Source organism: Falco cherrug, chromosome 3 (genome assembly GCF_023634085.1).
Source record: "Falco cherrug isolate bFalChe1 chromosome 3, bFalChe1.pri, whole genome shotgun sequence".
Lineage (NCBI taxonomy): Eukaryota > Metazoa > Chordata > Aves > Falconiformes > Falconidae > Falco > Falco cherrug.
Window position 1 is genome coordinate 57,031,398 of NC_073699.1, and position 22,404 is coordinate 57,053,801.

At 43.0% G+C, this 22,404-nt stretch overlaps 1 protein-coding gene and 1 long non-coding RNA gene across 4 annotated transcripts in view; one reads left to right on the plus strand and one right to left on the minus strand.

The window, feature by feature from the left end:
* The first annotated feature begins 3,370 nt into the window (after window positions 1–3,370).
* Window positions 3,371–22,404, plus strand: part of LOC114017504 (uncharacterized) — a 41,327-nt gene continuing 22,293 nt past the window's right edge. The window contains exons 1-2 of the long non-coding RNA XR_003562596.2: window positions 3,371–3,671; window positions 16,789–16,899. This is a non-coding gene — a long non-coding RNA (uncharacterized LOC114017504). The remainder of the gene's footprint in view (window positions 3,672–16,788; window positions 16,900–22,404) is intronic.
* Window positions 20,059–22,404, minus strand: part of RBBP8 (RB binding protein 8, endonuclease) — a 39,999-nt gene continuing 37,653 nt past the window's right edge. For all 3 annotated transcript variants that reach the window (XM_055705379.1, XM_055705380.1, XM_005445083.4), the window contains one exon: window positions 20,059–20,566. In XM_055705379.1, the coding sequence (XP_055561354.1) occupies window positions 20,469–20,566 (98 nt within the window). In that variant the 3' untranslated portion in view covers window positions 20,059–20,468. The remainder of the gene's footprint in view (window positions 20,567–22,404) is intronic.

The window sequence follows — 22,404 nt, forward strand, 5'->3', positions numbered from 1 at the left end:
TATGAGTCCAGAAATAAAGTTTTCTAGTGGAAAGAAATGAAACAAGGATGTCAAAGCTGTGTCTTGAGTCCTGATCTTTTCCCTCCTGTAACCACTGCTCAAAAGTCTTCTCTAGCTCTGTTCTCAGTGCTGGTTCATGTGTATCTTGTCTCTGCTGGCATAGTCCTGGCTTCCCTTGCTGATGCTGTAACATCAATACAATTCCCCTTACACCTCACTTGAGGTGTGGAGAGGGGTCCAGGGTGAGCCATCCATATGTGAAAGGCATAGGGACCGTCTGTGTCTGTCATTTCTCCTGTCATGCTCAGGGCAGATGATGGTGAGATGGCCCCAAGAAGTCCTAAAGGTTCCAAAGACACATTTAGATTTAAGGCGGTGGCAAAAACCTCCAAGAAAAGGTCTTGGTGGTGATGTGGTAGGATTGACACTTGGTGTTGAGAAACTTGAAGCGTATTTCAGGAGAGATCTGCTGCCGACACTGGTTTGTGCGGTGCTAGTGTTACAGGCCACCTCAGCAGCTCACAGGAGCCATGAGGTCCCACCTCCCTGTAAAGTTTCACCTGAGCGATTGCTTACTTTTGGGGGTAGAAAGTGTGTTTGTGAGAAAAAGAAGTGAGGAGGAACAGGCTATTGAGAAAGAAAATTGCCATTCTTCAATTAGCATTGAAATTCCTCTCTCTAATCTCAAGAAATTTCCTGGTTTAAATTTCATGCTGCTCTGAACAGCAATGTCACATTGTCATCTCCCCCTATTTTTGTTCTTAAGAAGGTACAGGAATTTTAAACTGCCTGACACCTAATCAGCATTTCAGTGGACCAAATATAATATTTCATAATATATCATGAATCATACTGTGCCCTTGGAAACAACCGTTCACAGCTTCTGTCTTTACAACAGCCCTTACAGCTCACAGGAGAACTGCACAGTGAAAACATGGGTGTGTTAATCCTTTGTAGACTCAATAAGATGTGAATTTGTTTGAATAGCCATCTGCTGGTCTTGAGCCTTGAATATTTGCTTGCCAGCCTGAACAAGATAAGTGAGGGATATGTTGCTTTTTATCACTCTGTATGAAGCATATCTGGACTGCAGAGAGGAGCAGGAGGACGATGGCTCATAAAGGTAAGAAGATGACAAATGCAGGTAGGGTCATTTGTTCCAGAACTTCAAATGCTCAAATCCAGTATGCAATTGTTTCCAAAGCTGGTATCTTAAAGGGCATCAAGCCAAGACATTTTAGGCCAAGTGTGTGGCTATTTAAGGAAATATATTACAGAGCAAAGCATCATTTTAATTGTGCTCAACTCTGTGCAGGTTTGCCCCAGTTCAGAGCCAGAGGACAGCATGCGGTGAGGCAGGACACTGTAATGCCCAGTACCAAACAGACTGAGGGCCAAAGCTCTGGAAGGGGCAGATCATGTTCATGAAGGGTTTTTCTTTGCCCTCTCCACTTCGAATATTCCCTTGCAAGTGTTAGGAAATATAAATGCAAGAGCCTTTTGTGGGTGAAACCTAGAAAGAGCAACTCCCCACATGAAATGTACCAGCCCTGTTCAGCATTTACAGGATAAACCTTGTTTTGTATCAGGATGCCCCACTTTGAATAGGGGGTTTCCTCTCCCCAAACAGCAGCAATGTGGGTCAGCATTGCCCTGAGGGTGAGTGTTTTTAGAGGGGAGGAGGTGCGCAGGTGGAAGAGAAATGGTTTGCAAGAGAAGCAGGACTGATTTTTGCCATGAATGCCCCAGGACAGTGCTATGTCAAACCCTGTCAGCATGGGAGTTGCCAGTTTTCCACCCACCATGTGGAGAGAGAGGGTTTCCCCTGGACATAGATGTGGTCCCTGACCTGGGCAGCACTCCCCACTCATCCTTCTGCCCTCCCAAAGCACCTCCCCTGGAAGCAGAGCGACACTGTCTGCACAGTGGATGATTTCAGCAGGCTGTTTGAAGTCCGTCAAAGTGATCTTTAATGCAGTGTGACAAGCTCAGAGGCTTTTTTTTCTTTTGCATTAGCTGCACAAGGAAGAAAGCACATCAGATGCAGGATATGGCAATGCTTTGTCTTGTGCTGGAGCACGACTGCTTTGGCAGGACAGACTGCCAGAGGAACATGATCTCTGCCCTCACTCTTCCTGACCAGGGCTGATGGAGCTGTTTTTCCAGTGAATTTCCAGCTAGGCTATTAAAACAAACTTGTCCCTGAAAGCTTCTGCCTTGAAGCAGCCACCCTGCCTCTGTATTTGCCTTTGTTCTGTAACTCTCTGTGCTGAATAGAGTTTTCCTCTCCTCTCCTCTTCCAGGCTATCCCCTGTGCATCTGCAATTAACCCCTATGCAATCCTAGAGAGCGCTAATAGCTCACTTCAGTCTCACAAAACGACTGTTTTAAGGAGTGGGAGGCATCTCGCCCCTGTGACAGTTATCTGAATGCCACTCATCAGCTGTATCACAACCTGAAGTGAACTGGGTTTTGTGCTGTGCCTTGCGTGTGTTTTGTCATTAAGTCACTAGGCAAGAGGGTTGGGGTTTGTCTGTTTTTGTTTTGTTTTGTTTGTGTTTTTAATCATCATTATTTGCAGCCAAATTCTAAAGTCCAGGCTTAGGGCCCCTATGGTCAAATTTCCTTTAACTCTTGCCAGGTGGGGGAAAAAAGACTCATGAACTCATGATCCGAATATAAGCAAACAATCTGCTGTGGCAAATTCATGGGGGGATAAAATAAAAATATGATGATTCAAGGCAACAATATCCTCAACCTGAGATCATCGTTTTCATGAAGGCAGGGGGTAACAGCTGTCCGTTCATCAGAGGATTATATCTTGCTGCTGTTACTGCCATGACCCTAAATAAAACCTCTAATGCCAGTGCAGCATCATGGCCCGGGAACACAGCGATGGCAGGAATAAATCCCTCCCTTCTGCTTCAGGGAGGTTTCTGTGGACAGGGTTGTCTTTCTGGAGCCTTAACTAAATTATTTTTCCTGTTAGGTCCAGAACATGGAGATTCAAATAATCTCTCTCCTACCACAGATCTGTTTCTAAAATCATAGTTGAGGGGTCTCTGTCCTGCCAAAGATGTAACTGAAAGGCTTATACAAATTGAGTGTTTCATTCCAAGGTTTTTCTGTATTTTGCTTAAAAACCTGCTGGATTCTGAAGCTTAGGTTGTGCTAGATTTAAAAGCACATGTGCATCCAAGAGCACAACATGAATGAATACAAGCGTTAAATTCTGCTGACCATTCACTTGAAAATTTTTCCGCTGCATGTGATTCCAGGACAAATATTGATTGAATAACCTCCGTGTGTGTGAAGTGTGGTCTGACACCCAGAGCGACCTTTCTCTTCCATGTCTAATCACCAGAGATAGCTGTAAGCTTCCTTTTGTATCAAAAATCTTGTTTCATAATCCACCTCCCCTGCTCTTTGGAACCTGAGTTTCTCCGTTTGTTTGTTCAGCCAGTTGAGGTCTGCTGGGATATTTCTCTGTTTGATTTGCTTGTTAGCTTTGTCGTTGGCTGAAATGGCCTGGGGCTGGTTTGTTCAAGGCTTTTTTTTTTTTTTTTTTTTTTTTTTTTTCTGGAAGAGTTGGTGGAGGGTTTTTTCCTCATAAGTTGGATGGCATCACTGCGTGTGAAGTTTGCCTCAGTGCCCACTGCTCATCCACCCAGGTAGGTGGCACGGTGCATGTGTACACGCACAGGCGCCGAGCATCTGCCCAGTCTCCAATGGGTTTTATCCAATGGGCCTCCCTTTTTATTTACAAAAGCACCAGCTGATGGTTTTGGATGCTGATTTTCTGGGATGCAAGTTGACAACAGCTTTGCTTATGGAAGTGCTGAGCTCCTGCGGCAGATGGAGAAGGAAGGGGGTTGGTGCCGGGGTTTGTTGGGATTGGCTTAGACAAAGCTTGGGAAATACAGGGTGCAGCAGAGCAAAGGAGTTTGAATGAGATGTTCTTTCTCTTAGGGATGCTCTTTATTACACAGAAAGAAGACAAGTATTATGATTGACATTATAATTGCTTTTCACAAACATGGAGTGCAGCATATAAGGCTCCTATAGAGCCCATAGCCCCCCTGAAGTCTTCCCATGGGAAAGCTGGGGAAGCGCTTAGGCCCCTGTGCATGCTTTTCCATACCCAGATGCACTTCATGTCTTTGGGACACGTGCTAGGAGCTGTGGTGGTGGGAACCAGGGCCTGGATTTATTTGCCTTTCATTCATACCATCACTAAAACTGCTAATGTCTGGGGCTCCAGCCAAGGACGTGTGCATTTGTGGAGCACATGTTGCTCCCTTCTAGCCTAAGAAACAGTATTATTTCTTCTTGTGTTAACTAAAAATATTCATATTAGTTTCTCCTGAAATTATGATTCTTGCTTCTCTATATAAATATATACATATAAAGACATATGCAGAGTCTATACATATATATATCAATGAATACATATATATATATATATATATATATATATATAAAAATATATCTTTGCCCTCCCTTTCTTTCTCACAGGCTGAGCTGTCCCAGGGAGAGGACAGTAATTTTCCATCACAAATGCTTTTCCTGTGACGGTTTTTTGTTTTCTAAGTCTGCCACATGAAAACAGGCATAATATTTTCTTTTTTATTGTCTATAAATAAATAGAAATTTGACTTTCAGAACGTGTTACTAGAGCAAATCAAATTGTTCTAGGATTATTGCCTTTTTAAAAAATACTCTTATGATTTACATGCAGGTAACGCCTTACTTTTTAAATTACTGTGACGGTGAACCGAAATCTCTGTTACACAGTGGATAATTATAGCAGTTGCGGTTTTGGTTGGTATTTGCTCCATTAGGTATTCAAACCTCAAACCAATATGCTCACGTCTTTTTGTTATATTCCCTTAAAGACATGATTAAAACCAAATCTTAGTCTTCACAGATCCAAGCCTGTGTCCAAAGCCATGCACGTGCCGATCCGAGGGGATAAGGAACTGTAGGAAGGCCTCCACCTCTCCAGCTTGGCCTAAACCAGCCAGTCAAGGCTGGTGCACAGACTTCAGCTGCCTGCAGAGCTTCCCTAGGGATTGCATCCCCCTCCTTGGCACAGTGGCGGAAGATCGCTTTTCCTGAGGATTTTTCATGGAAACTGTCTATGCTTTCAACATTCGCTCAGCCAGCAGCAAACAGCAGTGCCCCGAGGGCAGCACCAGCACCGCTCTCCTGCTGAGCGCCGCGCCTCCTGAGGTCCACCAGCACCTCCAGGTGGGTCACAGGGCAATGCGGACACCATCAGCTTCTGCTGGCCAGCCTGCTCCTTCTCCCCGGCTTCAAGCTGCTGCTGGGTGTACAGCTCGTTGCCGCTGCTTGAGGAAGGTGGGTCCTAAAGCAAGACTGAGGAGGGACTTCTCATCAGAGGTTTGGATTTCGCCTGCCATGAGCAAGCATTGCTAAGGCAGCCCCACAGCACAGAGGCAACCTCAACACAGTCTGAAAGGAAAAAAAGGAAATATTTCCTTTAACGCCCAGCACGGGGATACCATTACCTAGTCAGAGCCTTAGCAAGCTCCAAGCTGGGACCCTTTGACAGGGTGGCAGGATGCTCCCAACCCTCAGCGTTGTGGCATGTGAGACCACGCTGTCCCACGGAGGCGTTTTGCTCATTAGTACTTCCACTGGGATATCTGCTTATTTCACACGGGAACAAGCCTCCCTTCTCCATGGAGGATGTGAGTAAGCTATACGTCCAGACAATGGTCCAGACATAACCTCTGGTGCAGAAATCTCCGAACTGTGGGAAGCTGGAATGCTGTATGGTGCAAAGAACAGGTTGCTATACTTTACCTGGGTCTTCATCTGTACTCTTTAAGTCACAGCTGTGGTTTAGTGGACCTCTGCTCCTACTAGATGTGCAGCTCTTCTCATGACTGTATTTTTGACATATGGACCAAGCCTTGGAGCTGCCTTATAGTTTTAAAATTTCAGTACGGGGAAAGGGGATCTTTGCCAGGATCTGGCCCTCAGTGAGGAGGGCCGTCCATGCGGCATGTACAAATGCTCGGTGCAATGATGTGGAACAGATAGTGCCAGGCCATTTTGCATTTGGGTCACCGTATTGACCACCCACTCTGACCTGCATGTTTCACTGTTCGTTTCCCTGATATGTGCTTTGTAAATCCCTGCACCAGAAATGTCTGCCTGCTGAGTGAGCAGACTGTATATTAAGTGGAGGCTAGAGAGATCCTTTTTCTTTTTCTTAAGACATTCACCCAGCTGTTTCAGTCACTTTAGAGTGTCTTTGCCACATAGCGTGGAACTGAGGGATCAGCCTTCCTTCTCCTAGACAGCTGAATTTGAAGTCCCATCTCAGCCTCCTTTAGATTGAGCGTTAAGCCACTCTTCTCCTGTGCCTCTCCAAGCCTGCTCGCTTCTCCCAAAGTGTGCATTTCTCCTCCATGTCTCCTCTCTTCTTTAAGGCCCCTTATTGCAACAATGGGGGATGCTTGTTGCCACATGCTGTCAGGTTTTCGGTGCTACTCAACTTTGGGGCAAGGAATCAGTGGTTTAGGACAGGGATGCCTGCTTTGTTAACTCTGATTTCCCCACTGATCTAATCCTTCTGGGCACTGCAACTTTGCTGGATGGGGGGGGCAGCAGCACAGAAGGGGTAGCAGGAGTCCCATACACTTTTTCCTACATTGGTCTCCTTGGAAGCTACATGTGCCCATCCGCCTGTGTACAGCAGCTTCCTTCTTTTCCTCCCCTGACTCCTGTGACTCACTGACCCCATGTTCATGGTGACTCTGCTGTCTCAGGTAACTTTCCCAGGGCAAGGGAACTGCATGTCTGAGCAAGGGGAGAGACAAGGGACCATGTATCTTTTCCTTTCCCCCAGTCCCAGAGAAGAGAGATCATGCAAAGTTAAAATACTCTGGCTTTAGAGAGGAGATTGGGGATACAGGCACAAGCCAGGGAGATGAGTGTCTTGGACAAAGGGGGGCCCAGCCCCAGCTGTGCAAAGTGCTGCCGAATGGGACACAAGTCTTGCAAGGAAAGTCACACGGTGATATCGGCACCTGATGGTATTGTTCTGGGCTGGGATTACTTCTCTACCGTACTCCACGGAGCTAGTGCCTTATTCACTGTTCTGGTGTAATGGCTTTTTAAATTAGTATGCTCCTCCAGGTTTTAATCTGTTTCTTATTATGAGGCTGTTGGGTGGAATTAAATCCTAACTCGCATTCATCTGGGAGCTGAAAATGTCAGTGGGGGCTGAGAAGTGGTCTCTGCTGAGGGACCATCATGTTGAGATGTGCTCCACACTCCTGCTGGTACAGCTTTTCTGAGGCAGAGGATGTTCCTGCTTTGTGGTAGCAATGTCACACCTGCACGTAGGTGGTGGATGTCAGTACGGTGTGATGCAAACAGGGATGGATGCCCATGCCCACCCTGCAGGTAGGACTCCGACTAAGTGAGCTATCTGCCTATTGAACCGCCTGCAGGAGCACAGCCCGCACAGAAGCAAATGGGAGGTGACAATACAAAGAGGAGGCCCAGTGATGCTGGCTGCCCAGTTTGCAAACCTGACCAGGTAAACCCAAGCTTGTCCCCAAGGACACCTCCAAAGCAGCCCTCTGGAACTGACATGTTTATTACCTCCTGGGTTTTTTCTTCCTTTTTTTTTTTTTTTTTTTTTTTTTTTGGCCATCACTTATTTCATGGAAAGCATTAGAAATGAGGAAAGATTTTTTTTCTTACTCTTTTTTTCAACGTGAGGCTGCAACCAAAGCCTTCAGCACAGGGCCGTGTCACAGCCCTAACTGTGCGTGCATCTCATGTGACAAGATTGCCTCGTATCAATACATAGCTTAAAAAAAGGTACTTAAAAAAGCTACTTTGCGGGGGAAAGTGAGTGTGGGCCAGCTATTCACACTTAGCAATGCTTGTAAAGTGAAACTGTCTCACTTGGGACCAGAAGGCAGACAAGTGAATACTGCTGACCTGCTTTCACCTTGTCTTTTGTTTTCCTGGTGGGAGAACACAAGGCATCCCCCATGCCATCTCTGCTCAGCTGGGCAGTGGATCAGTTCTTCCGAGCAGCACCACAGCCAACGCAGCCAGTTGTCCTGGCAAGTCCCAAGGTGATGTTTCCACTCGATACCACGTCTCAGGAATTTGAAAGGGAATTTTAAAAGAATCTCAGAAATTCTAAAGGCTCTCAGGGATTTTAAAGAGGTTTTGAAAACTTTCCATTGCTCTGCTTTCGCAGGGTTTTTCCTGTGCTTGTTTATGGTTTTGATGCTCAAACAGATGCTTGTTTAGAAACAGGTCAGAATTCCTAGACTCATAGGAAATACTCTCTGTTTTATTTTGCACTGTTTAGCCCCCGAAGCTAAGCATGCAAACTGTCCCCATAAATAACCTGAGCTGTTCTCTCATTCAGGGTGCTTCTTGCTTACGCTGAGAGCTCTCTCGCAGCATAAGCAGTAGGAGGCCATCTGTGCATGAGCTGGAGAAACTTATGTAAATATTGTTGCTTTGGGACTGTTATTTAGAAGTGCTGGGCTAAATGATTTATTAGTGTTCTCAATGCTGACACTGAGAGGGTTCTTCTCAGGTTGGCTTTTATCACTGACACCTCCCAGTGGGTTCTCACTTACTGGAAAATTCCTGGTAACTGGATAGTAGGAGGGACCTGCAGCCCCAGGTCATGTAGGTGATGATCTTGTGCTGGAAGCTGTATAATCCCTCGCAGCATGGGAGAATGAAACCCACAAGCACGGCCATCCTGGAGGCATGTCCCTGCAATAATGAAATCCAATGGGAGAAGCTGCAGACTCTGCACTAGTTGCAGCTTCAAGTTTTTCCCTCCATAGTTTCTTTCTCTTATTTCTGTGTAGGCGCTGAGTTAGAGGTGACAGTGCAGCAGTTAGAAATTACTTCCCCCATACACATCCCTAAGCAGCCGCCAGCAAAGACCAGGCAGACCCCATGTGTCTGTAAATCTTCCTTGTTTAAGAGAAATCCTTCATTCAGATACCCCAATATTCTAAAACTCATTTAATACCAGACTTCAGGTCACTTATCCCCACTGTTTTCAGCAGACCCTGGATGTGGGGACTCTATTCTGATGTTCATGAAACTTTGCTTGTTGGGAGGTGCTGGACTCAGCAGCCCGACGGGTAAGGGTGGCCTGTAGCCAGGCTGCGCATGAATTCCCAACAGGCACACACACAAAACCTGTGTGCATGGGGCCACACAGCACAACCCAATGTTGTGGTTTAACCCTCCCCAGCAGCTCAGCCCCACACAGCTGCTCAATCATTGTCCCCCTGGTGGGATGGAGGAGAGAATCAGAGGGGTAATAGTGAGAAAACTCGTGGGTTGAGATAAAGACAGCTTAATAGGCAAAGCAAAAGCCACAAGCAAAGCAAAACAAGGAATTCATTCACCACTTCTCATCGGCAGGCAGGTGTTCAGCCATTTCCAGGAAAGCTGGGCTCCGTCACACAGGAAGGCAAACATCATCATTCTGAACATCACCCCTTCCTTCTTCTTCCCCCAGCTTTCTATTGCTGAGTGTAGTGTCATGTGGTAAGGAACATCCCTTTGGCCAGTTGGGGTCGGCTGTCCCAGCTGTGTCCCCTCTCAGCATCTTGTGCACCCCAGCCTGCTCGCTGGTGGGGTGGGGTGAGAAGCAGAGAAGGCCTGATGCTGTGTAATCTCCTCAGCAATGACAAAAATATCTCTGTATTATCAACACTGTTCTCAGCACAAATCCAAAACATAGCCCCATGCAAGGTACTACGGAAAAAATTAACTGTATCCCAGTCTAAACCAGCACACCCAGAAAACACAGCACTTGCTCAAGCAACCCAAATAGCTCTGGTCCTGTCTCCCTCTGCATCTGATCAGGATGAAGGTACACCATTGGGAAATCCACACCTACCCACCATGTGGATGGCAGCTGTCCTCACACACCCAATCTATCCAGTAGCTGCTGGCAACTCTGGGGGACACGAGCCCCCAAGGGCCCCAGCTCCACTCCAGTTGCAAGCACACAGACTCCCTTGCAAGAGGCTACGGATCCCTCCAGTAACTGGCCATGGACACCCAGTCTACAGGTGGCTGGCCCTGGGTGCTTGCATCTCCCATGGCACAGACAGACAGACAGACATGCGTGTGCAGAGACGGGTCTCACATTGGACTCCAGACCTCACAGTTGCCCCTGCAGCTGGCCTGGACCCAATGGCCTTGCTGGCAGCCAGCTCCTCCAGCTGTCACACATGCATCTGGCCTGGGCTTATCTCCGCTTTCATGCCTGGCTCCCAAGCCATCTACCCCACTTGCCTGCCAGCAACAGTAGGGACCCCCTTACCCAGGAGATAGTTAGAAATGGAGTTTAATGAGCAGGTAAGACAGACAGCAGCAATGAAACACAGGGCACGACCAGACAAGTGTACTGACCTGACCAGCCACTGGCCTCTTTTATCCCCTAATTTTCCCACACTTGTTATTCCCCAAACCACCACGATCCCTCCCTTTCACCACTTTTGGTTCCTCCCTGTGACATCCTATAAGTTTGTGCCATCCCCAGGTGTTGTTCTCCTGCACCCCGTAGCGTGCCACCCCCAGGCTGTGAGGTGCTCAGGAGAGCTTCTCCCTCTGTCTTACCTGATGATGTCAGCCCCAGCCCACGTGTGTCCCCAGAGAGGTTATTAGGGTGGCCCCACCTGCTGTCACGCCTCGTGCTCCTCTGTGTCAGGGCATGAGCCTTTTGTCATATGACTTAACAACACTAGGTCTGACATACAGAAAGCTTTTTGCCGTCCCAGGTTATTCTGAAAGCTTTGTTTAGGTAAACGCAGAGATGTATGCAAGCATTTGATTGTAGGGGCTGGAGCTGTAGTGTTGCAGCAGCTGTGGGCTTGGTGGTGAGATCACAACCCTCAGAAGCATTGCAGCAATGAAAATGGGAAAGGGCAATGGCCTGAAAACACAAACAAAATACCTAAATACACACATGTAAGTAGCAAAAGAGAAAGAGCTCAGAAGGGCTGTCAGTAGGCCAGGAAAATCCTGGAATTTCATGTGTTGAAAAATCATCAAACCTCCTTGATATGAAGTTACATGCAGGCCACTTCTGCACAATAAATGAGCCTGTATTATCCCAAAGCCTTAAAAAATTGAATAGGCTAGTGAGTGGGCAGTTCGGAGATCCTCCCTGGAAAATTCTCCACTTCGGCATCAGCCATGGCCAAGGAACGTCAGGTCTTTTACGTTGTAGCTTTTTTTTTACCTTTCAAAAGAATGAAAGATGTGCAGAGCAGCAGATGTTCTGCTTGAGGTCCATGGGAACAGCAGCCACAGACATAATCACATTATTTTATTTTTCTATGCTTTGTTCCTTATATTTTTCCACTTGCATGATTTATTCTTGGTTAGTATATAGCACAAATATGTAAAAAAGATGCAGTTCCCTCTGCCTGAGCGGTAAAAGATGAAGAAAAAGAGGCAACTAAGACTTAATATACAGTATGCCAACTTGATATGTATGATTCCACAGCCACCAGTTGTATGATGGCCGAAGGAAAGCCGCCAGAGTAGGGTTGTCCAGATGGTGAGTTTTGAAAGTGGCTGTAGAATAGGCCAGAAAGACAAAGGGGTCTTGGGCATCCTTATGATAACATGCTTCTCAAACTCTGGGGACACAGAATACCATCACACAAAACTCCCTCCACGTGGGTTGCCCTCTGGCAGTGCCCCAACCTACAGTCAAGCTTCTTGCAATGGGATGTGAATTACAGCACCTTGCTTTCCAGTTGCTGAACTCTGTTGCGTTTCAGAGCACCTTGAATCTCTTGCCCTTTGAAACAAGATCCCCTTTTGAAAACATTTCAAGTTACTCTGAGCCAAAAGCCTGAATACAGAATTGTGAGAGAAATGGGAAATTGCTAAGGAAAACATTTTGCCACAAGGAATGCAGATGATGAGCCTTGGCAGGCAAGCATTAGTTTTGTTCCTGGAAAGGTACGTACACCTAGGACTTGGAAGAGTTAGGCAGATTAAAGCAGGGTGCTACCTCTAGGCAGCAAATTAGAGTGGCAGACAGAAGAAGTGTTGGTCTTTGGGAGACGCCTGCAAATCTTGTAACTGTACATTGAAGGCAGCTCCCTCTAGGAGAATGACTCAGTGCTTACTACAGCTTGTGGGTGTCTTTGCCTGATGTAAGTAGAGCTACCATGTGTTACAGGGACACGGGTGAGAGCTCCTAGAGTAGGTCATGTCAAGTTTATATACCCATTTGGAAAGATAATTTGTAGTCTCTTGGTAATAAATGCCTTGAGTCTTGGTGTTCATATTCTCATGTCCTTCCCGGTTCAGTTCTAGGATAAACAGATTCTGCAGAAGATTTCTTCTGAGAAACCCCTGAGATCCATTTTTATATATACTGAACTGGAAATAGTTTTCATCATAAAGGGAAATACATTTTTTAAAAAATTGTTTCAGTGCTAGTTCACATTTGCTTTAAGGAACATAAATGCTTTTATAAATGAACCCCTTTCTGCGAGGAGATCATATATGCAGTAACTTTAAACAGCTGGTACAGCGTGGAGACCACCAGTCTTCACAGCACATGCCTGTCTTTTTTCAAAAGTATTGATCCCCTTTAAGGACTTATGAAATCTTAGCTTCCATAATACTATGTTAGAAGTGTTTGGTCATCTAACGCCTTGATACAATTTTTACAAAAGCCTCCTTTGCTTATTCTAAGCATGGAGAAGAGCCTTACAAAGTCTTGATGAGTGCCTTGTGGAGTGGCTTACCAGTAAGCACCACTAACCCAAGGCTCCCCTGGCTGGATGCTCTCCATTAACTAAGGCAGAAGACGGAGCAGATGAGACATAAATGCAATTGCTTCCTCAGGAATGCTTAATACCTTTCAAGAGTCACTAAGAAAATACTGTGTGTCAGTAATCAGAGGTTAAGGAATAAAAAGGGCTTTTTGACACTCCCCTCCCCTTAAACAATTAACTCTTTCAACACAGGCTTGAGAAGGAGAGAGTCATATTTCCGATAATTTCATGTGCTTATCTATTATAGACCAAGAGACAAGGAGGGAAGTATGGCTAAAAAATTATTCTTTTTAACTTTTTGTATTTCCTTTTTTCCTTGCTTAAGTGTCAAATGGTTAGGACTAAACTTCCAAAGTCCCATTGGTTTGTCTGAACGATTTGCTAATTTATTAGCAATTAATGGAGCATATTTGGCAGGCTAGCAAACTGAAAAATATTAAGTTGATACTCAGCAAGCAAAACACTTAAGAGATGCATATAAAGAGCACAGTGATTTCAGGGAGGGTTGTCATGATGAGTTTGAGTTTGTTGTCTGCTTCTATTAATTTGACAGTAAACAATATAAACTGAACTGCATTAGGACAGAGTGAAATACTTTAAGGAGTCTAATGTTTCAAAACCAATTCTCGTAGATGTAATTTTGTGGAAAATTTTGGCTTTTTATTTCAAAGTGGAATGTTACTACAATTTGAGATACTGGATGTTTCCGTGGAATAAAAACAGGAAATCAGCTTTTCTGATTTGCAGCTATTTGTCTTCGTTCTGATTATATTCATCCTTACACTTGTGTGATAGAGTACCTGTATTTTTGCAAACTGGCTTAAGCAAAAGAATATTTGAATTAAAATAATTGCCTCTTCTAGGATATCTTTTCAACATCAGAAGAATATAAACTCTATCTGATACACATTATCCAAGATAATGTTAGCATTTTATTTTATTTTATTTTATGCTTCTTTTCAATTGCAGCTTAAATTCCCAAGCTCTCTTGAAATGAGAAGGGTGAGTCGTTGGGAATGTAATTTCAAAGGCTGTATTTAATCTCTTTATCTTTTCCCACAACTGATTTACCCAAGGGCACGAATAAAGCACATGTAACAGATTCCCAGAGGCCCCAAATCGTTATTTCTTTCTTATCGAGCCTTATTTTATTCTCACTTTATTCAAAACTGTTCTGAAAAGACTCATCCACTTGGTAATTTTGCCTGTGAGGGAACTGGGTGGCTTTCATCAGCATGTGGATTTGAGCTGATGACTGTATCTGAATACTGTCTCCCCTGCTTCTTGTTTCCCATGTGTCTGATCCACAACGTAGCATCCTGTCTATTCCTACAGTCTTTGGAGCACAGGCATATAAAGGTCTTGCCTTTTCTACTACTGCGAGTTTTTTTAAAGCCTTCACATGAAGCTGTTGGCTGAGTATAAACAACATGATGTAAGGTCTTAAGTAAGTGAAAATGAATTAATTCAAAACAGTTATTAAAGTTGTGCATATTAAACATTAAAAAAATGAAAGACCTAATTGATCTCTACTCTGAAGTTTAAAGTCCTAGATAAGAACATCAAGGAGCACTACCTCGATTACTCGGAAATAAGAAGAAAAAAAAAGGGAGATCTTCTGTATTTCCAAATTGTGGTTAATATTATATTTATTCTGGTACAGTAGTTAATATGTATTAATATGTGTCATCAACACATGGTAGTGGTATCTTCAGAGAAGAAATGGCTGGAATAGAGGTAGACATGGGACTCTTCCTACCATTATTTCTGGGGATATTTTCCTCACTTTTCTTGTCTGAATCTCCCATGTCTGTCACCAGATTGTATTTACAACTTTGCTTGTGCGTTGGTTAGTTCCAAGCACAGCCACTTACCGGTGTGAAAGGCATGTACCAAATGCTACTGTTCTGATCCGGAAACATATTCTAGTTTGGGGAGTGCCTTCCCAAGAAATACACATGCTTTTAGATTAAATCAGCTTTCCTGTCTGCAATGAAAAACTGTTCTCCCACGTTGACCTTGAGCTCCAACTGATTTTCCTAACAAGATGCCAAAAAGGAGCCTTGGCTATGCATGAGGCTCTGATTAGCTTTGTTCGTGGCTGCAGCTGGAATGCAGGCGAAAACCACCCAAGGACAAGCAGTCTTCAAATGTTCTTCTTGAAGTTCCTGCTGGACAGGGTCACCTCCCACCACTGCCAAGTGTGGGAGACAGATGTCACTGTCCTTGACTGGAGACTCCCAGTGCCGCTCTTCACAGTGAAGGTGATGCAGTAACCACCTGGGTGTCCACACGGCTCTGCTGTGATGATGCTTGCACCTCAAGCACTGTGCCCAGGATGCCTAATATCTAGCCACACGTATATCCTAAAAGTATTCTAAAAAGGAGAAGATTAAAAAGCAGGAGACAGAAGACAATTGTAACCCAGGAAAAATGTCATATTAGTATGACCATCGAGGGGAGAAGAGATTTATCTGTATGTACAGCACTCATAATTTCAAATTTGATGGTCAAAATGCATGGTGTATTTTTATAGCACACCCTTGTTCTAAGACACAGCAACCCAGCCTGTGCTGATCCATTACTTTGTAACCTCTACAGTAATTCACGGAAGGCAAACTACAGCACAAAATTTTTCCACGTGCTCACACACAGGAACAGCAATTGTCCTCCAAGACTGCACACAAAGCACAGACTAAAAGAAGCAAGAGGAATTCTGAGGAAAACGCTTTATGTTTCAGTTTTTATCTAATGAAACCGTTCGACGTGGGCATGAAGCAAGCTTGATCCATCTTCTGTTAAGTCACAATTTGAGCTTATTTCTGCACTGTCTCGCTCCCTCCCTCCCTAGCTACCTGTTCATACCTGTACACTGAGACACTCCTGGAAACTTTACGCTCACTCTGTGCAGGAACAAAGCAAAGGCTGAATCTGTTCAGACCAAGCAGTCTTTCTGCACTAACACACACAAAAGGTATCATCAGCTTGTTGTTCTAAATTCCCCACAACTGTTTTATCTGAATGCAGCAAAGCCCTTTCTTTGAAGATCAGAGCTGGCAAGGCTAGGCTGATTTTAATGTTGATTATTTCTAAAAGTAAGTGTCCACAGGCACCCCATGATGTATCAACCCCTCCCTCTGCCTCTTCCTCTGCTCTTCCCCCACCTATAATTTTGTTCTCTTGAATTATTTTTTTTTTTGACAGTAGTTTCCATTAATCAGCGGACAGACATTGTTTTCCTCCTGCTTCATTAGGGACAAGCCATTCATTCTTTCTGTGTGAGAAAGGCAAAGTTCAAAAGCACAATTAATTAAAGCAACCAATGACCAAATTGGCCTTGCAGGCAGGGCTGAAAGCACAGATGGCCTGTGGACATCTTAACAATTTGTCTGACTTCTGTGCTCCAAGCAGCTCAAGACAAGTTTTATGATCAAAGGCTTGTTTCTCAGGCCGAGGTCTGTTTGCAGACCGGACAGATAGCAGTCTGGATGTGCTAAAGCCATCAACTTGCCATCTTTAAAACCTTGGGAATTACACTAAGCCACCAACTTGAAGGCTGTATGATCATTGGGCCTATGCCTGTGTCTGAGCATCGCAAACTTGGATAGACGCTAAGAATCACTAGGAGTAACAGGGGCAATGCTCTGTACTCCGGTAGTCCAGAAAAAGCTTTGCTGGAACCCTTGAGCATTATCTTGGATCCGAGTTAAGAAAATCTGACTTTCAGAAACCACACCCATCCTAACAGTTGGTTAGTTGGTTTTGATGATGTCAAATGGATAAGTTTTAGATATTACTGTCTCTTTGGGAGCTGTTACTACGCAAACTTCAAGCCTTCAGGTTCTCTCAGTCATGGCTAATGCATTATCTATATATCTGTGTTATCTGTTAAAAAAGATGCACAAATCCTAGCACCGATTATGCTAAGTCTTCCCTTATTTCACAGAATGAGAAGAGGCAGCCTGTAGACACAGCTGAATCCTCAGACACTGTCAGAGACAAGTACAAGACTAGAAGACAGCTGTGGCTGCCCTGGCAGGAGTGCCAGATGGTGGAGGTATGACCCAACAGGCACTGCTATTCAGAGATTCCCATTTGGATGCTCATACCTGAATACACTTGAAGAAATTCCCCCCGGCCCCTCACCTGGTGAGCATTGGTTTCATGTAAAAACATACATGAATACTTGGCTCAAACATTGGTTTTAGTCAATTGTCCCAATCTCCTCCAAAGACATGAACTGACTTCAGTTTACAGTTTTTATCCAGAATTCCCCTTCTTCTTCACTGCTTACAGATGTGGAAAAAACCAGCTCAAAGCTGACAGTCCACTCCTCTGACAGCGCCACTGACTGTGGTCACGTGCTGCCATGCCATAAAGAGGACAAAGACGGCCAAAGCTAATTATGAACATAACATTCTAATTTATTTTTTCAGCAGAATTTCCTTGCTGAGTTTGACTGGCTCCCTTTTTCCTTCCATTTCCTCTGAACAAAAAAGTATATTCTTTCAAGAGTTTGCTAAAAATATAGGTAAGCAATAATTAGAAATTGCAATTAGAAATTACAGCAAATAAAAATCTTTAACTGAACTTCTAAAACATAAAATTCAGTTACCTTTTTTGGTACACAAAAGGTTGCTCAGACTTCCGGTATTTCTATAGGAACTTCTCTTACTTTCTGGAAAGGAAACCATACTCTGTCTCTATTTGTGTTTCTAGATTTTTAAAATTGATCTCTTGGTTATCAAGATGAAGTCTGAGCTCAATAGTGAAATATATTTTCTGGCACTAGAACAGCTAGGCAAGAGATCAAAATATTCACAGGCAACTGAAAAAAAATGGCTAACTTGGTACTTCTATTGTTTTAAGCACAAAAGCAGGTCCCTACTGTCCTCTAGTGGAGCAGCAATATCCTCACAGAATCTAACCGCTCCTTTCTGCTTGTAATTAAACCTCCTGCCCCTTAGTGAGCAACCCTTCCTATTTACTGCTTCCACACTTCATGACTTTATTGGCATCTATCACACTACACTCCTTGTGTGAAGGCGTCGAATCTTACCTCCTGTTTTGCAAATTCCCCCCTTCTTTTCTACATTGCCGTTCTACTTGCACAGTGAATAATTTAACCAACTTTCAGCTTTGCCCTCCACCCTTTCTCAACACTTGGAATAGGCTGAATGAAACAGGTCCTAGCAGAGCTCCACTGCAATTTCCTCCCACTGTCGTGGTTCAAACAGGTGTCATCTAGGAAAGAACCTCTCCTTTTATATCCTGACAGGCTGGTTCTACTACAGGCTGTCAGATGATGATGCTTTCATACTTTCAAAAAGCTTGAAAGACCATCAGAGTGACTCTCCTTTAAAAGTCTTTTCACACTCTATTTATCCATAGGTCTGAAAATCTTGTTGGTTATACTCTTGTTGATTAGCCCACTTTTCCAATACTATGTAAAACTCATCAGGCTGCAGCTCCACTGATCTCCTTGAATCTTTTTTTTTTTTTTTTTTTTTTGAAGTCTGATGGCAGATTAGTCACTTTGTGCTCCTTGACCAAAGCTGCTTTAAGTGACAAGTCCCATGTCACAGTGAAGGGGTCAGCAATTTCTTCTTCAAATCCATGGGAGTAGGCTCCAGCCCCGGTAGCTTCCTGACACTCATTTCATTGCCCTTTCCTGCCCCTTCAGTTTGCAACAGCTCTGCCCACACGCCCTGCAAGGGAAGGTTCTCCAGGCACTCCCATAGTGAACATCACTGCAAAAATCCCAACTTTTCTCATCATCTTACCTTTGAATGCTCCTATTACCACTGGATTCTACTAACTTACTGTGACATTTGCTCCTTCTGATAATTATAAATCCTGTTTTTAAGAACTAATTCAAGAAACTTTTTCATATAGCCTACTTTGTAGATTATCACATGAAAATTTGCTTCAATGTGCCTGTACTTTTCTTTTTGTGGACATAACTTCTACTTTGTAAAGGTTCTCCCTAGTTAAAAGCACCCTCCTACCTTACTTTGTCAACAACTTTTTTTTAAATAGATAAATATTTATTCAGAGCATGTAACAGTTTTCTTAAAACAATTTTCATGATACGTGCAAGAATTCCACCTTCTTGGCAGCACTTGTCAATTTTCTTTGAAGTTATCTTCAGGAAACTAGACTTACCTTCGGAGGGATTCTTTGACTACCTGCTCCAAGAAATGAACTTATACAGTGTGTAAACAGTTATTGTCAGCATGCGTTAGCATATATGGGAAACACTGAAGTTTTCACTGTTATTTGGCTTCATGCCTTTGCTATGCCTTAGGATCCCTGTGAAACCAAATCAATCAACTATGCAGGTAGGATGTGGACAGCGCCTAGTGATACACCATCTTCTATTTTTCCACAAGGCCTGTAATTTCAACCTAAGAGAATTTTGTGTTCCTTAATGTTAAATTAATTTTTTGTTTAGTTTTCTTTTTAGGCATATGCCAGAACCTCTCCACCTGCAGAGCCAACTGCCACTCCTATACAACTACACCTAGAATTACATGGTCCTACACACCAAGTTTTTAAATACACACACAAATATATAAAATACAAGAATAGAAAGGCTATTCTTCTAATGAATTTCTATTCTTCTATTTTGGGTTAAGGCATTTAAATAGTTGCTTGCTTTATGATCTCTTTTTAAAGAGAATTCTCACTGGTTGAGCCTAAGTCTTGACTGTAGCTGCTTGAACGTTTTATTCTATTCTAGAATGCTACGTTATTCCTAAGCATCTTATAGTGATCTTTGGCCTGCTTACCTATGTAAAAGCATTACCTTGTCTCTATGATACTGTATGCTCTTACTCCCCAAACGCAAGTATGATACTATATCCCCCTGCTACAAAATATTAGTTTCAAATATCTATGGAGAATCCTTCATAATCTAGTGGACAGCAACAGCCATCATCTAGGACAACTCTGTGCATAGCTGCCATCCAAATTTAGAAACAACAATGCTTAAGATCCAAATTAAGAAAAAAAATACCGGATGTTCTAATTTAAACACTGAGGAAAACATGGTGCTATACATTTAACACCAAAATTTAAGACACAAACTACATGGTTTGCATACCTCCAAACTATTAACAGTAGATATGTTTCATATTTAATACAGCTTTATTACAAGTAGGTATAATCATTACTGCCAAAAGAGGAAGGCTATATAAAAAAATCCAGTGCAACATAAAAGCACCCTACAAAATCTGTATTTGTGTTCCCATTGACAGGCATTTAGACCTTGCAAGAACAACCGATTTCAGTGACTTCAACCCACTGACAAAAAGTTTATACAGGATTTGCTGGAATTTTAGCTGTTGACTTCAAAGACACAAAAAAAAGGTGAAACTCATTGTCTGACAGGTGTGAAAATTAATACAAAATGTATTAACACAATATGAAACAAACATACATTAAATAGTTTTCTTTCCTGGTACATCAGCTTTTCAAATTAATTTTATAAAATTTACATATTTAATGAAACTATTTATCTATCATTGTGGAAAAACACAGTTCTTTATTTCAAGTTTATATTAACTATAAATATCCGAGGACAGGAAAGATACTCTTCAAGTTGGCGTGCCTTACTTCCCTATCCTATGTCTTCTGCTCTTTGCCTTTCGGAGAAAACATTACGGCATAAGGCTGCCGTCTTTTTGGACGTTGGCAGGAAGACAGATCCTCTTTAATATAGCCTTAAAAGAATAAGAAAAAAATCTGAGTTAAGAAACACAATATAAAACCATGCATAACTTAAAGTTTTATTTTTTGTTTACCCTCAAAAAATAACTTGTGAATTTTCTTTCCTTTTATGGCAACTGGTTCTCACTTGACAAAAAATTAGAGAACCCAGGGTACATTATCATGAATAAAAACACTCAGCTGCTTTCTAGTAGATGACTGCATAGTAATGCAACAGAGACAGATAATATCGAAGAGAATGGAAACTATCAATTGTTCAGCTATTCAAACCAAAATTGCATTTTTCATCGCCTTTTCTACAGAAGATTTTACGTAAGAGTAACAAGGTATGTAGGTACTGCAAATTCAGTTGACTAATAAACATTACTTTTAAAAATGTATTTCCTAGTCATACAGAGAAAACTTCAGGCACATGTGCTTTGTGGGTTACACAGTATACCCCTCTGCCTGGAGGGCATTCTTGTTTATTAAAGACTTGTCAATCTGGAAAAAGCCAAACATGAACCTATAGATCAAACACACCTTGAAAGCACTCTGTTAAGAAAAGTATATAGAAAATTTCCATAACATGCTCAATTTAGCTAACACTGATAGTAAGCATTTTATGCAAATCAGTTACAGCACCTGGCTTTTGTCAAACCATTACTGCTCATCAGCACTAACATCCGCTGAAGTGAGATTAGCAGATTCCTACTTCATAGTTGGAAAATGCTGTCTACGCAACTCAGGTTTTTTTAAGAAACCCAGCAAACTACAGTTGGTTCAAGATACCCGTAAGAAGTAGAAAACACATCCTCTGTACCCTGCTACTTCAGAGTGACAGCTGTAATTGTTCATCACGGGAACTCGTTCTGGTGTTCCTGCTGCATTTTTGTAAATATGGATTTTTACCAAAAAAGAGCTGATCAAGCCTGCCTCTGACATGCTGTTGAGGACCATTAACAACTGAACAGCTCTCACTCTAGCAAAACAAGGAGATAGCCAAGATGCTATTTTTAACAAGGTTGCAAGTAGATTCTAAACGTGTAGTAACAATCTCCCTAACAGGATATCTCAATCCTCTGAAGTTGTAAGTGGACGTACCTAGCTTAAACCAGCTTTCTCATTGGCTGAAACATGTAAAAGGCAACCAGGTTGGAAGAGGAAGGACTATGATTTGTTCATCTTGAAAGATAATGAGGGAGAACCAAAGGTGGTTCTAGAGTGGTGAGAACTCTCATTACTTAAAGTAAGAATGTATTAGCCTCAGCCAAATGCCCTGTTTAACTGGATACACAAGAGAGGAAAAAGACTTCACAAAGGAAGTGGCAATTCAGCAGTGCTCCTGAGGTGCTGGCTAGCTGGACTGAGGGATTTACTTTTCCTTATGTGATACCAGAGACATATTAATGGGAAAACAAAGAACCATTTTCCTGAAGCCTAACCAAGCCCAAGGAAGCTTAATGGCCTGCAAATTCTGTGACTAGCCTAACCCTTTGCTGTGGATATTTAAGAAGGGAGAACTTGACTAGGGCTTCAAGAGCAAATTTGACATTTGCCCCCACAATGCAGGTGAGGCTTAAAGTTCTGAACAGTGTTTGGAATACACATATTTCCTGGAAATACAGTTTAAAATTTAAATGAACACGACTCAATATATCTTAAGCCCTATGATTTGCACTAAGAAAATTGCTAAGTCCCTAAAAATCAAGGCTCCCCATTCTGAAAGATTAAGGATGATACTGCAACACTATCACACAAGACGACACACACATCTCTGACATTTCCTATGCCTGACCTGAAACTGTTATTAGAACAGATAAAAATAAGTGAAGATTAATGCTTCACAGCT